Source organism: Clinocottus analis, unplaced genomic scaffold (assembly GCF_023055335.1).
Source record: "Clinocottus analis isolate CAN_PGR_092001 unplaced genomic scaffold, fCliAna1.0.p SCAF_9, whole genome shotgun sequence".
Lineage (NCBI taxonomy): Eukaryota > Metazoa > Chordata > Actinopteri > Perciformes > Cottidae > Clinocottus > Clinocottus analis.
Window position 1 is genome coordinate 8348449 of NW_027176251.1, and position 16975 is coordinate 8365423.

At 40.8% G+C, this 16975-nt stretch overlaps 1 protein-coding gene across 2 annotated transcripts in view; it reads left to right on the forward strand.

The window, feature by feature from the left end:
* Nucleotides 1-898: 898 nt before the first annotated feature.
* tmem145 (transmembrane protein 145) overlaps nucleotides 899-16975 on the forward strand; it is a 36526-nt gene continuing 20449 nt past the window's right edge. The window contains exons 1-4 of one of the 2 annotated variants that reach the window (XM_068569552.1): nucleotides 899-1093; nucleotides 13414-13488; nucleotides 13991-14068; nucleotides 16302-16391. In XM_068569552.1, coding sequence (XP_068425653.1) covers nucleotides 983-1093; nucleotides 13414-13488; nucleotides 13991-14068; nucleotides 16302-16391 — 354 coding nt within the window. In that variant the 5' untranslated portion in view covers nucleotides 899-982. The remainder of the gene's footprint in view (nucleotides 1094-13413; nucleotides 13489-13990; nucleotides 14069-16301; nucleotides 16392-16975) is intronic. The other variant, XM_068569553.1, reaches the window with a different exon arrangement.

Here is a 16975-nt window from a genome sequence, read left to right on the forward strand (position 1 = left end):
CTTTTCTCTACACTAAGATGGAAAGTAGCCAAGAACTGTAAATTGAGGTATTTACTTCTACTCTACTGCATTGTTGAGGAAAGTATTGCCGACTGATACTTTGCAGATAAAGATTAAACATACAAAACATGTGATGTATATTGTTTTGGTGTAGCTTAATCTTCCCAATAATACATATTGTATATACATGTACATACTGCATATGTGATAAATACATTCTGCGTAACTTTTAATATCTAATGCAGCGTAAATGTGGCTGTTAATTTGGTAATACTTTTAATGCAGGGATTACAGACTACTTATAACAGTGTTTTACATCGTATTAAAACTGTATCTACCTCGAGGGATATTGCTGTGCAGCCGTTGCAATACAAAGTGATAATAGTGGAAATATTAAAGTCTAAAATAAAAAGGTGCAAATCCCAAATAAATAGGCTACAATATATACCCTCAGTTTAAGAATATACTTAAACATAATTTCAGGCGCTAAGTATCCTGCATGTCATTCAGCTGTTTTCATTCAGCCCGTTACATCCTGTTGCTATTCCGCTGCCGAGCGGCATAATAACGAGCCAAGAGGCCAGGTATCATCTGTCTCAGTGATACTTCATTACAGGTTTGTGACCTCTAATGAAAACATGATTTTAATCAGCCAAAGCATTTTTTATGCGCGGACGTGTCGCATTCTCAAAACACGAGCTGAACCGGGAGCGCGCATTCTGTACCCTCTCTCTCTCTCTCTCTCTCTCTCTCTCTCTCTCTCTCTTACACACACACGCGCGCGCGCGCGCACACCCACACCATCCAACATCAACCGCCGTAAGGGGGCCACATGCATTGAAGGGAGCAGCGTGAACGCGCCCGGGTCCTTTCTCACACTCTCTCGCGCGGTGCTCGAACCAGTCCTCCGTGCGCGCTCCCGCCCAGAGACAGGCTTCGGGGAGCCCGGAGAGCAGACGAGAGACAGCGAGGAGAGAGAAAGATGGAGGTGAGGGTCGGGGAGAGACTCCTGTGCCTGGCCGTGCTGTCCAGTGTCTTCTTCGTGGATTCAGTCCTCGGGAAATACGTCAAAGGCATCGTCAACACCAAAGAGGTGAGCGCGGTTTTTAATTTATTTTTCTATGTCTTGAATTAGTTGCCACTTGCGTCAATGCCGCCGCCACGGAGGGAGTGAGGAAGGGACTGCGTCTCCGCTCGCAGGTGCTTCGTGGCGGAGAGACACGAGAGGCTGCTGCCGATTCACCGTTAAGTTGCTTCGGATATTTTGGCTCCTCTTTACTGCCGTCCTATAAAACACTTTACCCCTATTCTGCCATTGCCATTGCGCGCCATCTGCGTGCGTGTCATCTGTGGCGTATATTACACCCATTGTGATGGTCTTCGGCATCACTGAAGCTCAACCAGTCCACTGCTCCCAGTCGAGCCTCCTCCTGTAGTGGTCACTCGTCCCTCAGCCAATTCCAGTTTAACGCGCGTGACGTTGTTGCCGTTCCTGAATGTAAATTCGCAGTGTTTTTATTTTATTTATTTATTTTTTTCCGTTTATGATTAGTGGACCCGTTACAGGTGTGCGTCATATGGCTGCTGGCGCGCGCCGATGGGTTGCTGTTGATCCATGAGAAGCTGGGCTCAGTGCAGCCCGGTCAGATTGCATTTTTTTGGAGTGTGTTTACAGACAGATCAGCATCGGCATCATCACCGCTGCCCTGACAAGATCTCTGAGATAAAATGTTAACTGTGCAGCTGAGCAGATGCGTTGGTAGCTCTGGGCCGTTTGTGATCCAGGAGGCTCCCACCTCCTGTTCCACATCTCTGGCTTGTAATCTCACGAGTTTATGGATCAAGTTTGACATACAGTAGCGAAGCTGTCGACCATTTAGTTGCGAGTTCAAAAAGACAGGTCACTGGGCAGACAAAGTAGCCTTCATAACGCCTCAGTGATGCTCAGGTGATTCGTGGTTGCTGAGAAGATGATGGTCATTCTGTTGTTTCAGAAAGATACATACTTTGACCTCCACAGCACAGAGGACTCTGTTGATCTGGGAGATCAGCTGTGCCTGGAGATTCTATCCAGGGGTGAAGAAAAGTAATGTTTACCAAACAAGAAATAATGCACATGATACCAAAACAATCTCATGGATCCTAAGGTTACACATTGTTTTGTTTTGCCTGACAATCCAGCTTACAACAAAGAAACTGCAAATGAAGCTAGAATCAGCAATAGTCAACAAATTGTTTAATCTGAGCTCCATCCGTAGTTGATATTAGTCGACAGTGGATGTTGTTGCATTGTTCAGCTCGTGATGGGAGGTGCTGCTGCAAAAATAGAGCATGCATGTTCAGAAGTATCCCTCCACTGAAACACGGTTTCAGTATTGTGCCCCAACCACTCAGGTGTTTCATGTACTGTACCTCAGATTGTCAGGTGTTGCCAGAATGCGACTTGGCAGCAGAAGTGTTGAAAAGCTTTTCTACCGAGCACCAGCATATCACCTTCCGTGTATATCGCCTTACTTGGCTCCCCCAAAAATATCCACAACGGAATCTATCAGACACCAGACCGTTTGAGCCAACAAGCTGTAATTCTCACTGTCACATCCCGGCTTGGTGGTGGTGGTGGTGGTGGTGCTCAAATTCAGCTGAACCTTGACTTCATTCCATTTTTCCTAGAAATTAAGTGAGAGATTGAAGTCGCCAGTTTCAAACCCTGGGATGTCGACGGGGATCTGAATGGATAAATTGAACAAGAGGCACTCATCCATCCATCACTGCTGATGCGATGCCCTTGAACGAAGCGCTGAATCTGCACCTGCTCAGTGGTGGGCAATAGGTTCCACTGGGCACCTTCCAAGTGTGTGTGTCAGAGAGTGTGTGTTTGTGTGTGTGTATGTGTCAGAGCGTGAGAGACTCTCCAGCTCGTGACAAGGAGGGCACCTACTTTCTGAGTCCTCTGCAGTAAATAAGAATATGGATTTAGTCCGCTTGTCTCGTTATGCAAGGCCAAAAATAAAATACGTTTGACATTATAAGTAAATTGTGCGCTTGAACTGCATTGTAGGCTGCAACTCCAAAGATCCAAAGATGGTTACAAGGCAATGCATATATATATATATATATATATATATATATATATATATATATATATATATATATATATATATATATATATATATATATATATATATATATATATTATTGAGGGACTAATTGATTAGACAAGTTAGCAAGGGATTATTTTAGCTTCACTCTATTTTCTAAATTAAAATGAAGAAATTAGTTCATTTTTGTGTTTCAAATATGTAGTGCGTGTGTGGGTGTGTTTATAGTTTAGCGCGTCACTCTTGCTCGTGCATTTTTGCTCACCCACTAACTCCAAATAAATCCTGTTTCTTTCAGATTGCCACATACTCACTAACAAAAACCTTGTATAGTTGTGTCAATATATGCAGAGTTGAAGACAGATTTCTTTGCAGAGCTGCTAATTGACAAATGTAATCTACCGCACTAGGAGAGAGGAGCCGTTGGAATCTGTGGAGTGGCTGGAGAAATATAGAGAAAAATAAACAAAGTAATCCTGAGGCACCGGTGCGGCAGACTGGTCAACAGCTTTATTTGGGCTGGTCGATGTTTAGAATTAGCTTTGACTCATGGCGTGTGGAGGCACTGATAAAATGTCCCTTTGAGAGGCAGTGGTGGTTTTAAGGTCAGGGGAAGGTTGGCGTTTGGAATCCAGCTGGGACAATCTGGGAAAGGAATAAAACCCTGCACTACCCCAGCAGCCTGGTTCCCCTGTCCCCATATGTTGGACATGCATTGCTCAGTTACAAAGACTTTGTATAAGAAGTGGACGTAGTCCCCATGATGTCAACCACTGGTTTGTGGACTATGGCTTTTCAGCCTTGAGTTAGTCATTTTAGTCGTCGCCATCTTGTTTCTTGGCTGACGTTAATTTATTTTTATGCAACCACAAATACAACCCAATGCTGAATAGGATGCTTTCAGGGGACCAAAATGTTACAGGTTTACTTTCATGAACTGCAAACACACTGTGAAATGGTTCAAGTCAGACAACTCCCAGACCAGCAACCTGTCAATCACAAGGTGGCCACACCCTAAAGCATACCCTGCTTTATTGTCCATTTTACTCAAAATGGAACCATCATTTAAAAAAAGATCATCGTGCTGTATTGAAGAGGACTTGAAACTAGCATTTGAGACCATAAACTCATGTTTACAATGTAGGGTCATTGTCTCATAGTTTTCGATACAATCGGACTTAATTTTGCGACCAGAGGAGTCGGCCCCAGAAGGCTATTTGACACTTCCGCATTGGCTTCACAAACCCGGAGGTTTCACTGGAGGTGGAGATTGTTAGAAAAATGACCAAACTGCATCTCCTTTGTTAACCTGCACCCTCTGCGGCCCCGAGTAGCAGAGTGTGCATGGGCTGGGGGTCTGTTTAGTTTAATACGCTAGTTTCTTTTATTTTTTTAGGAAGTTAGAAAAGTAATGCGTAAGTCATGTCTGATGTTCCCTTGCACGTAAAAGAGTTGCTTCTAGTGAGCATCTGATTAATTCAACGCTTGTACCGGCTCGGTATTCTTAAGTGGCCGATACCCAAAGCTCAGTTATCGTACCGAGACCGAAAAAAGTCTGATTGGTGCATCACTAACATTTATTCAAAGTATGAAAGACACCAACAGTCCAACAATTACATTGATGAATATATTATAAGTAGAATAATTAAAAGATGCCTAGACAACACTAAAACTTGGTTGCTCTAGTTTTTTAAGCTGTTTTTGGGTGAGTAACTAAGAACAAATTTTAAATTGCAGTTTTTGCATTATAAAAACGACTGCCACTTTAATATAGAAAATGATCAATCATATGGTATTCTCTTAGGAATTGAGGTCGGGTGGTTGAGAAACTTATTCTGTAAAAAATGAGGCTATAGACTGGTTGAAATGTCTTTGGTCCTTAGTTTCCACAGTTAATGAAAATATGTGGATTAGACCAGAAAGGTCTTTAAACTTTTTTCTTTTGAAAAAGAATGGAAATGAACAGATGCCCTTGAAAGTTCTTTTTCTAATTTAAAAATCTAGTGGCCATATTCATCAGCTTGCCTCGGCTCGCTGGGCCTTTCTCCATCCTAAAATCAACATCTCACACCCTGAGGAATGACACCGTGATGGATGTTGGGGTCGAGATAGCGGCTGCCTTGAACTAAAGGATATCACCAGGATTTCTGGACTTAATAGGACCATAAAGAAAAGAGGCCTTTATGTGATATCATATTTCAATTGTGTTATCTTAAAATATGTCCAATATTAGTTCACCATTCTTGAATATTTGCAAACATAGCTCAGAAAGTCACTGTAAAATCCTTCAAGTTGACATTAAAGATGTTTTGGGAGAACTTGCATGTGTAGAATTTCAAACTCAATCAGTTTCCCTGCGTCTCTTTTTAATGAGGACACGTGATTTGGTACAGGCAGGCGCACTGCATACATGAGAGTGTGTTTTCATGGGTCCCATATGCTGGCTTTGATGTGCATGTGTGTTTGCATGTTGACAAAGTCTGTGCGTGCTCACATGCAACACCCAGAGAGACAGAGAGGGACAGAGCTTGAGTGTATTTGTGTTTGTTGGTGCGTGAGTGTGTTTATGCGTCGCAGCGTTGTGTAACCCTGACTAATGAATCATTGAGAAGCCCAGCGGTCCAGGGGTGACTTGACTAGCTGATTGGTAATTAATTGTTAATGAGGCTTAGAAAGCAAACGGTGATCTGGAGAGAAAAAGGAAAAAGACCGAAAGCTACAGAGATGTAAGCACAGAAACTGTGAGGGAGCAGAGAGAGGGAGAGGGAGAGAGGGAGAGAGAGGGAGAGAGAGGGAGAGAGAGGGAGAGGGAGAGAGAGAGAGGGAGAGAGAGAGAGAGAGAGAGAGAGAGAGAGAGAGAGAGAGAGAGAGAGAGAGGGAGAGGGAGAGGGAGAGGGAGAGAGAGAGGGAGAGAGAGAGAGAAAGGGATAGAGAGAGAGAGACAGGGAGAGAGAGAAAGAGAGGGAGAGAGAGAGAGAGAGAGAGAGAGAGAGAGAGAGAGAGAGAGAGAGAGAGATGCTGGATTGACCGGATACCGCATCAAGGCATCGTGCTTGATTAATGGTGTGTACACACACACACACACACACACACACACACACACACACACACACACACACACACACACACACACACATACACACTCTTTGGGAGGTGGCTGAGTGATTCTGCATCACAATGCAGTGGCCATGGGGAAATAAGAAGACTGAAAGGGGATTAAGGTAGACACCTCATCCGCTGTTGCTGCTCTCCAGGGCTTGGTTTCTGTTCTGCTCTCCACTGACTTCCTCTAACACACACACACACACACACACACACACACACATACATATACTCACACACTCACACACACACCTAACTAACAGCCGTTTGGTTTAGTTGTAGACGTTGCTGGGATCGCTCAATCCTGGTGGTGAATTGTGCTAATAGCTATTTGAGCAGCATGCCATCTTGGCTTTGTTAGACATGTGGTCTGCGTTTACAGGGAAAGTCCCATCAAAGTTTGTTTACAAGTCTCAGGCAGTGCTAATTCATATGTGAAAAATAAGATATATTAAGCCCTTTGTGGAGCTGTGTGAAATGGAATAAATTGCCTCAAGCGATGTCACTTGATTCGGCCTTCATGGTTTGAGGCAAAAGTCTTCCAGTTTGAAAATGAAAAGATTCCTTCTGAGGCCCTTTTCTCATCTTTGCTTGAGGCCTGAAGCTACATTAGTCCCTACTAGCATAACACACTTAAATCTTTGACCAAACAGTTGATGGTCAAGTTGCATTGTGGATAACGGCGGTGCCAGGTTTTGACAGCAAAGCACAAAGGTGGATGAATTAACAGTTTACATCTATTTTTTTATTGACTTAATGCTAAATTATTATTTCAACCGAACACTCCACTAACTTTAAATCTATTTTGTAAAAACTGATTATTTTGATTATTGATCAATATGTAGATTATGTTCTCGATTGATCACTTGAATGATGTATTTTAATGTGTTACTGTCATAAAAAATACTGATCACAATGTCAGTTTAACCTTAAAGCCACATTTGAGAAGCTGGAACTAACACATATGTGCTGGAAAAATGACAAATCAATAATCCAAATAGTATATTATGTTTTTATTGAATCAACCAATTGTTTCAGCTCCAGTAGAGCTTTATTTGTGAGGATATTGTCACTGCATACAGTTATGTTTTAGACATTGTGCTTTACACTTTGTGGAAGCAGTTTCTCTGAGTTTGTTGAGGAAATATCCCGAGCTCAACCACATCAAACACCTTTGGGATGAACTGGAACTCCGACTGCGAGGCAGAACTTATCACAGTCAACATCTGTGCCTGACCTGCACGAATGCTCGTGTGGCTGGAAGGGAGAAAATCCCTGCAGCCAGGTTCCAAAATCTTAGAAAGCCTGCTGTGAAGTGTGAAGACATGTCCCATAATCTCATGGGTGTAATGTTTGGGTGTGTGCTTTCTCATGCTGGATCACTTTTGATATGATAGTCAATTTCAATAATTAGCTTTGTGCATGTCCGTGCGTTCGTGTTAAAGCTCAAGGAATTGGCTCATACAGAAACGAGGAAGTTAGCTGAAGAACAAACAATCTGCTTTTAACACCTTTGTTCAGTCAGAGCACAGTTATATTTCTGCTGTGCTTTTGAGCAGGAAATTTGAAGGATGAGCGTACGGGAGTGTGACTAAGTGAAAGTGTTTGTGTGTGTTTGAATGAACAGCTTGGCCTTTTGATGTTTCTATGGCAGCTGCAAACTAAGGCATGCTGTAGGCACTGGTGTTTGTGTGTGTGTGTGTGTGTGTGTGTATGTATGTGTATGTGTGTGTGTGTGTGTGTGTGTGTGTGTGTGTGTGTGTGTGTGTGTGTGTGTGTGTGTGTGTGTGTGTGTGTGTGTGTGTGTGCGTGCTGTAAGAGTGTGTGACAGATGTTTGTGGGTGATTCTGTGGTTGTATCCAACAAGGGGGTCTTTCACAGTCCTAGCCTGTGGTGAGTTAAATTATCCCCTCCATCACAACCAGCCCACCCTTCTCTACAGGGATTCATCTCTGGGTCAGCGCTCCCCTCTGCTTCCCCAGTTGTCATGGTCACGGCCTTAAGCGTCATCCAGGACAACGCACAGAGGTGGGATTGAGTCTCTGGCTTCAGTGACTTTTGGAGTTTGCCATGAATTATAACCCCAGTGGCTCCGGGGATGAAGCTGCCTGGCAGCGGCTGAAATATGGCTGCGGTTTTGTTTACTGTGATATATAGAGGCAGCAGGGCTGGCCACGCTACACCGCTCTGGTTGCACTTTGTTTCCCAGCACAGAAATTACTATGCTGGTTTATGTAGGGAGAACGCAGGGCAGAGGTAATTACAGTATAATGGTACATGGGGAGTTTAGCTGGTTGGGTGGAGATCAAGAGTTCATAACAACCAATCTTAAGGCCCGTTTTAATAAAGAAGAGGAGGGAGAACTGTGCGTGAGTCCCTGAAGAAGCTGAAATGTGCAACAGATTCCTGTGTGTGTGTGTGTGTGTTTGTGTGTGTGTGTGTGTGTGTGGGTGGGTGTGTGTGTGTGTGTGGGTGGGTGGGTGGTTGTGGGTGGGTTGGGGTGTGGACGAGTACTACAGTGGTTTTAGATGTGCTTGTTTTTCACATTTGAACAGAAAGATTGATTCTAGGGTAAATAACCCTAACCTGAAGTAGAACTTGGAGATGTGTTAATATGATATTGTATTTTATATATTGTTCATGTAGTTGTATTTGTGGCTTTATGGACTCCTAAGTCTGAAATAAAATGAATATAAAATGTTTACACTGTGCAATTGTGTTTTCCTTGTCGAAAAACAACGACATTGCAGAAGCACAATTCAGCTGACTGTTCTGTGAAATGCTAATTAAATACTTGTTGTTTTATCATATCCCGATAACCAACATATAGTGTGGAACTCCAGTCAAGATTTGGTGTTGTAGAATTGTACAAGTACTCACCCTGATGAAGGCTACAAGCCAAAACACTTTAGTCTTAACAATAAAGTTGTTGCTGGTGTTTTGACCACTTGAGACTTTTCTGAATCAGGATAGGCCATAAACAATATTCATATTACCACTTGGTCCACTGTAGTTTTTGTTTTATACATTTTTAATTGTTGGATGTGTAAAATGTAAGACAATTCTGAAAAAATGTCCACGGCTATTTCAAAAGCCCAAAGAAAAGTGGCCCAATATGTCCCTATCAACAGCATATAACACAAATATATTGAATTTATTATCATTTAAGAGAAGTAGAAAGCTAATTATTACATTTGTGAAGATGGAACCATGCTTGCGTTAGGATAACAATAATGCACTTTTGTTAAATATTTTGTGCAAACCCATGTTTATTCTTCCAACTATGTTTTCCCAAAACATGTTGTTTTGGTAATTACACCAACACTCAGATGTTTACACCTATATTTAAAGAACAGATACCTCAATACTTGTTGAATACCAAATTTCCTAGAGCCCACGTTGTCGTTCTGCATATTTTGTGTGACTAACAGTCCAAAATATGTTCAGTTCACTATCAAACAAGACAAAGGATAACAGCAAACATACACCTCAAACAATCAAATCAAAAGCTACCAAAATGGTTGCTGACTAAAAAGGGGTTTTGTAGATTTTCTTTTTTAGAGTCCTATATCGTTTAATTGTAAATATCATATTATAAACATATTGAAAAACAATATTGCTATATTGTTATGTATCATATTTGCATCTGTAAAACAACCTTAAAATGATAAACTACTAAAGCACTGTGATATTTAATTTACATTTAAACCAACATCAGCTAATTTGTTACCTTAACGGAGCCATGTGCAGGATTAAGGGGGATTTATTGCCAGAAATGGAATAAGATAATCATAACTGTGGTGGGAATCTCTCGGCATTACGATAATAAAATAATAAAAACAAATACATTTACTTTCATTATCTTTTTATTTATTAATTAGTAGTAAACAATAGAAGATATGTGTCTACTGGAGGATGACATTTTCAAGCATTGCAAAGAAAACCAACAAGAAAATTAATAAAATTGGGTCTCAATCAGCATCCTCGTAGTAAAATCACAGAATTCAGCATGAATCATTTTACAGAACAACTTGCTGTTATTCACAAATAAATAATATAAACGTCAAACAAACTCCTGTTATAGACAAGACACATTTAACTCTTATACAAAATAATGCTTTCTGGAACATGTGGTCAAACTACACACACAGGGATAAAGTGCACGGTTACGGTGGCATTAGATTCTCTGATGGTATCCACTCAAACGCGTTACTGCCATCCTACACGCTTTCCTCAGTGACTCCATGACGGTATCTTCGGTTTGGTTGCTGTAATTGTGTTTGTAAAACGTTGAGCTGAATGTTGTAGCTCGGGTCAACGTGTGCAACATAGCACAAAAGTTCTAATTGTCAATGACTCAGTCAGAGGGCAAATAAAGTGCGAATCTACTTTGTGATTCTTATTCGCCATTTCCGAGTTGGGCGGGAGGAAAAGCTAAATGCTTCCATACGTTAGCCTTTAAACCAGGAGGTGCTGGTGGGATTGTATCTTTATTTGGCTGCTCAAGCTCAGCCTCCCTCACCAAAACTCTGCTAGTATTCAGTCTAATAAAGTAAAGAAGAGGCATGAGCATTACCTCTGTTGCATTCAGGGACAGCGGTAAGGAACAGATAACCCGATGTCAGAATCATAATGCTGATTATTGAGTTTCCGGCCTCGAGTCATAATCGTTTGAGAGTATCGCGATGCATCTAAAAATCAATATCCCCCCACCCCACCCCTACTAAACTTCTCCTTTAATTAAGTCATCTGCTATTTGTAAAGTTTAGAGACTTAAATCTGTCAATCATTTTGCTTATTAAACACTTGGTTAACTCAACAAGAGATATTGATTAAAAAGCATCTACCACAAATCCTTAGTATGTTAGATTAGAATCAGCCTTGGTTTCTCTCGTGTCATTTGTCTCAATAAAACCTCTCCCATTTGTTACACTAATTTTGAAAGACTATCTATTACTTCTCCCTTAAAGCTTCGATGTCTCATTCTGGTTAAAAAGTCTTTGTTTATATTGGCTGCCTCTGTGAGACTTACACACACCGGGCAGTCCTCCAGATAAGATAAATAAAATGTGTGAAAACATCATACAAGTGATATAGTGTCAGTGCTGTGTTCAGCACTGTAAAGAACAGCTGTAAAGAACATGTACAGTAAACTTTACCTATTGTATGGTATACCATATGATATATATATATATATATATATATATATATATATATATATATTTATATATATATATATATATATATACATACATACACACACACACACACACACACACACACACACACACACACACACACACACGACTGACTGATCTGCCATGCCGATGCTGCTGCAGTGCCTTATGTAAGCTCCGTGAAGTACACCATCAGCACTATTATCTGGTCTCATGCTGCCAAGCTTATGGCTGAATAATATTAAGAATGGGTCTTTTTTTTCTTCTCTTATCCACCTCTCCCTTTTTAATGTGCTCAGCAGCCTCTTAATGCCCTCTCTGTTTACCCACTTTAGAAGTTTGCCCTCTTAACACTATCTCCCTCAACTCCACTTTTTTTCTTTTTCTCTTATACCGAAACATTTTGATTTACCCCTCCACCTCTTTTGATTAAACTTTTCTGTTACTCTGCCCTTGTGTGTCAGCTCTCCTCTCTTTCTCTTTATTGCCAAGTTAATGTCTTCCTCAACATGTATTTCCCTTCAAGCCTTAAAGAGACAACTTAGTGCCTCATAATTGTGAAGAAAGCAGTGGAAACTAAACCAAGCAACTTACTCTCCACTGTGAAGGAAAAGTTGGATGACTTCAAAAAGATCTTATTCCCCTTCATTGCCTTTTTCAGAAGAGGTTCACACAAAACCTGACTCTATTCATCATGCAACCTTTGAGGAATCAGACTAAAGCCACTTACTTCACAGTTATTCTAATGCTTTCCCACGAGCTCTCTTTTCTTCTGGATGTCGTTGTCAACAGTTAGTGTGAAGCTCTGTTGGTCGTTTGCATCGGTGTATGTGTAGATGGTGCAGGCTGAGCAGGCCCTCGATGTGTAGAGTGAGAAGGGCTCATGTGATTGATTCAGAGTGTCATCTGGAAATAAAACTCACGTTTAGCGAATAGTCAGTAGTGATAACAAAATTATATGCTTATTCAAAATATCAATACATCTATATCAATATGAATACCCCCCCACCCCCTCCTAAAAAACCTATTATATTCATTTGTATTTTCATGGTATATAGACATGCAATAATGTAGGCTGAAATAGCTCAACATCTGTATACATAGATGAATGTGAAATTGTAATCCAGATAAACTTTGTGCTCGGAGAATGAATACGAACTCCCCTGACTTTCTCTCTCGCACTAAAAGTAGGGCAAAGTTTTCACAATATGTCTACATCTAAAAGATGGATTGGCACAAACGTTCGCACAGACATTTATGGCCCTCAAACAATAACTGCTACTGACTTTGGTAGTCCCCCGACGTGTCCTCTTGGGCCAGCATGACATTTGTGGTTTTGAATGAAATGTCTCAACAATTGTTGGATGGATTGCTGTGACATTTGGTTCAGACATTTTCCTCTCAAGATGAGTCGAACTAACTTCAGTCGTCTGCTGACTTTTCACCTAACGCAAATCATCAGGGGCTGGTTTCAAAAAGATAGACTTCAATTGAACTAATAGTCAGACTTCAGATAGACGTGTGTCAACTCATCCTTTGCACAAAGCTGCTTAGTTCTTGACTATTTCAAGTAGCACTAGTTTGCCAAGAATTTTAGATAAATTAAGACTAAAAAAAAAAAAAAACATGGCTAACTGAACATCCAGTAGTTCCCTCTAATCCCTTTCAAGTCACTGGTATAATTCAACGAGTGTGTAACGATGACCTTAACCTTCAGATGGTGACCTGCTGCAGCTCTCAGACTTCCGCCAACTCGACCGCCATTTCCTCCCCGCTGTGTCTTTCCAACTAGTTGCCGTGCTGTCCAACAAGTCTTCACTGTCTCATGCGTCACATAGTTGACAAATCACAAATTATGAGTGTTTTTTTTTGTTTGTAGCGTGTTGCTGCTGATTGTTACCATAAATACATGTCACTAAGTTGTGAGTTAGCAGTGGGAGCGCAGGGATGCTAGCGTGGCTGTAAACTGTAAGCTTTGTTTGTGTTAACATTGTTTTCTTCCTTTTCCGTCTCCCTCCTCTGTTTCTTGACTCCAGGACTGGGTTTTTCTCACTCGCTTCTGCTTCCTCACCGACTTTGGACGGCTGGACTTCCGGTTCCGCTATCCGAAGGTAGGACGACTAACTAGCTAGCTAGACTGACTAGCTGTGTTTGTTTTGTCAGGATCATGCATTTATTATACATCTATTATTTTCAATCAGTTTTCCCACACTGCCCCAGCTTGCCCACGGCTTCTTGTCTGGCAACATGAAAGTTTTACTTTTCTTCTTTCTTCATCCTTTCTTTTTCCATTTTCACATCTCGTTCTCTTTCTCTCTTTCCTTCCTCTCCACCTAATATAAACTGATGCCATCGGTCCTTCTTCCTCCGGCTGTTCCTGCTTTACTCGTCTTCTCCTCTTTTCCTATCCTCTCCTCCTCCTTTTTGCCCTCCCCCGCTCCATCTTTCTACTCATCTGTTGGGTTCTTCCGCTCTGTCTTCTTTTACCCATGCCTTGCTTTACTGCTGTAGCCTGCAGACTTTGGAAACAGTTTTTGTCGTATAAATCTCAAACCGTCTCACTGCCTCCTCTCTGATCTGTGCTCTCTCCCTCCATCTCTCGCCTCTGTACAGTCTCGCTGCTGTCAGAACATATTGCTCTACTTTGATGACAGTTCTCAGTGGCCAGCTGTGTACAAGAGGCATGAAAAGGTGAGACGCAGACACCCTCTCCATCATGTCCTTTTACACTCCGTTATTGAATAGAAATACAACTTAATTCACTAATGTATATGTCATCGTTGTTCTGAAATAGCCCTGTGACTCCAATTTTGCCAATTTCAACATTTAAACTTTAACTAAAGGATCGCATGCTGGTCATGCTGCTTAGAATAAAACAAAGCTGTCTTTCTTAGTTCTTGAAAAGGCTTTCCACTCACAGCCAAGAATATATTATTGATGATACATGCAGTGATCAAGAATGGTACAATCCATATTTGTGAACTCAAAGTGAGACACCAGAGATTTCCATCTGAGCTGAAGCTGCTTCACAGAAAATATATGATAGCTGCGAGAGATTCCGCGGATGGATGCTGATTTTCTGGTTTAGAAACCTGTAACGCTGCCTTTTATAGAAAAGTCGACAAGTATTTTACCCTTTTTGTTCACCCTTAGAACTGAAATTCAGCACTTTAGCCTCACAGTCATTGTTGTATTTCAAATTGAATCGGCCTTAGTGCAGAGCCAAAACAATAGAAAATGCATCTCTTTCCACATACTTAACAGAATGCACTGTATGCATTTAGAGTAATGACTATATTTAGTGTGTTTTCTAAACTCATTCTCGATCTTGGACCGGGCCTGAGGTATAGGAAATGCTTAATCGGTGGCTGTATGCTACAGCCAGCTGGTACTGTGAGATATAACATAATACAGTCTATAACATTCACATTAAATTGCTTTCGCAAGCAATGAATAATGTATAATACAACCATTTATTGTAAGTAAACGTCAGTACCTGCCGCTCTCTCATTTTAAAACCGTGCGTAACCAGCTCAGTGTTATTTTATCAGCACTCAGCCTCTGATGGTTTCTTGAGTTATTAAAGCACAGTGAGTAAAGACTGTTATAAGGGTTATCAGACACCTTGTGTACTATATAGAAAAATATCTTCTAAAATGGTCTCACACTGTTGGAAGAAAGCATAACATTGACCGAATACCTACCATTGGTTGGCGCAGGAAGTCATTTGCTGGTGTACTCTTCTTCTTGCTGACATCTTTTGAGACTATCTTGAGATATTTTCAACACAGCTACCAACAGCACACTATCTCTCTGCTCTCAGACAGATTTTGGTCTCATTGTCCCATGCTGCACTCATCATTTGCAGTAATATTGAGCTGTCACGCAGGAAGAAATGTACCACAGGAGAGACACAAAAAATATCCATTTTAATTCCACATATAGCAGCTTCAGTAGACCAGAAGGCAATGTTGACACAAGTTCAATCACACTTTAATTAAACAAAACTTCTATATTCTGGACCGGGGGAAACAGTCTCTTATGCTTCCAATGTTGCTCTGTTTTTACTTGATATGCATTCAGCTGAACGTAGGCATAGACCATCGGCCTCATACGAGTAAACGAAAAGCAGCATGCAAGTTTGGGCCCATTTACTTGCCTTATTGAAAAATGTATTTATGTGAAATTGGAGTAAAATGTTGAGTAGGTACAACTGAAATGTGTAAGGGGGCTCAGAAGTTAGAGCGGGTCGGCCCCAATCAGCAGATGGGCTGTTCGATCCTTTGCTACGCTAGTTCAGTGGGTTTCAACCTTCTTTCAGTGATGTATCCCCCTGTGAAATATATTTTTATAGCCGAGTGAGTAACCCCTGACACGTGGAAAGTGTTTTTGGTTTAAAAATTATGTAATATACAGTGCTGTGCCATGAGTGTCTGATTTAATACAGACGATAGACAATTCAGTTTAACTTACACTTATATTTTATTGGATATTTATTAAATTACTTTTTAATTATTTTTTTTAAATGGATGCTTATTTTAAATGTATATATTTTTGAACCTTGCGTACTCCCTGGAGTGCCTCACGTACCCTGCAGGGGTACACATACCGCCATTTGAGAACCACTGCTCTAGTCCATATATATATATATATATATATATATATATATATATATATATATATATATATATATATATATATATATATATATATATATATATGTGTATATATATTGGGTAAGACACTTCACCCAAAATTGCTCCCGAAGGCTGTGCCATCGGTGTGTGAATGACGACATGTCGCGTTAAAGCACTTTGAGTGGGCGCCAAACTAGAAAAGTGCTAAACCAATTACCATTGAGGGCATTTTTAAGGTTTTAAACGTTGTTCCTACATTTTAACTTTTCAATTGTGTTGTCCCTCAGCAGAACTGCTACCAGAAGGAAGCGGTGCTGAGGCCCGAGAACAACCAGGTCATCAACCTCACAACACGCTACACCTGGTCAGGCTGCGTGGTAAGAACTCACATACACCCACACATAAATATGCATACATTTTTATGCACACTTGTACTTATGTTCTGTCCATGAGAAAGACACAGAATATAATGTAAAAGTTGACCTGTGACCACTCGCTCTATGTTTTTGCTGTTGTTTTATTTTTATCACCACACAGTTAAACTTATTTTGATCTGTCGTATTGGGTATTCTATTGTAATGCAAAAAAAGGAGCATAAATATGTAAAAGAGGTAAACAAAAGCACGCAGAGGCAGTGAAAGCTAATGGCCTGTAATGTGCTTTTGTCACATTTTACTGATTCACACGTTTACTGTGTTGCTGCATCTCAGTCAGCCAGAAATGGTCCCCAAAAGATTTTTATCTCCTAACACCTTGAAAAAAACATTTATTTTATGATTTATTCCTTTTGTTTCTTTTTCAATAAGCAGCACAACATGTTTGTTTATCACATTAGGAAGTGCGATTGCCAGCGTGACTCTGTTGTTGTGGCGGTTTAGTGGATCTTGTTGACACTTTTCAGGCTATATTGGGGTGTGAAATTTTCCTGTATCTTGATATATCAGGCTCCTCGCTACTGTGA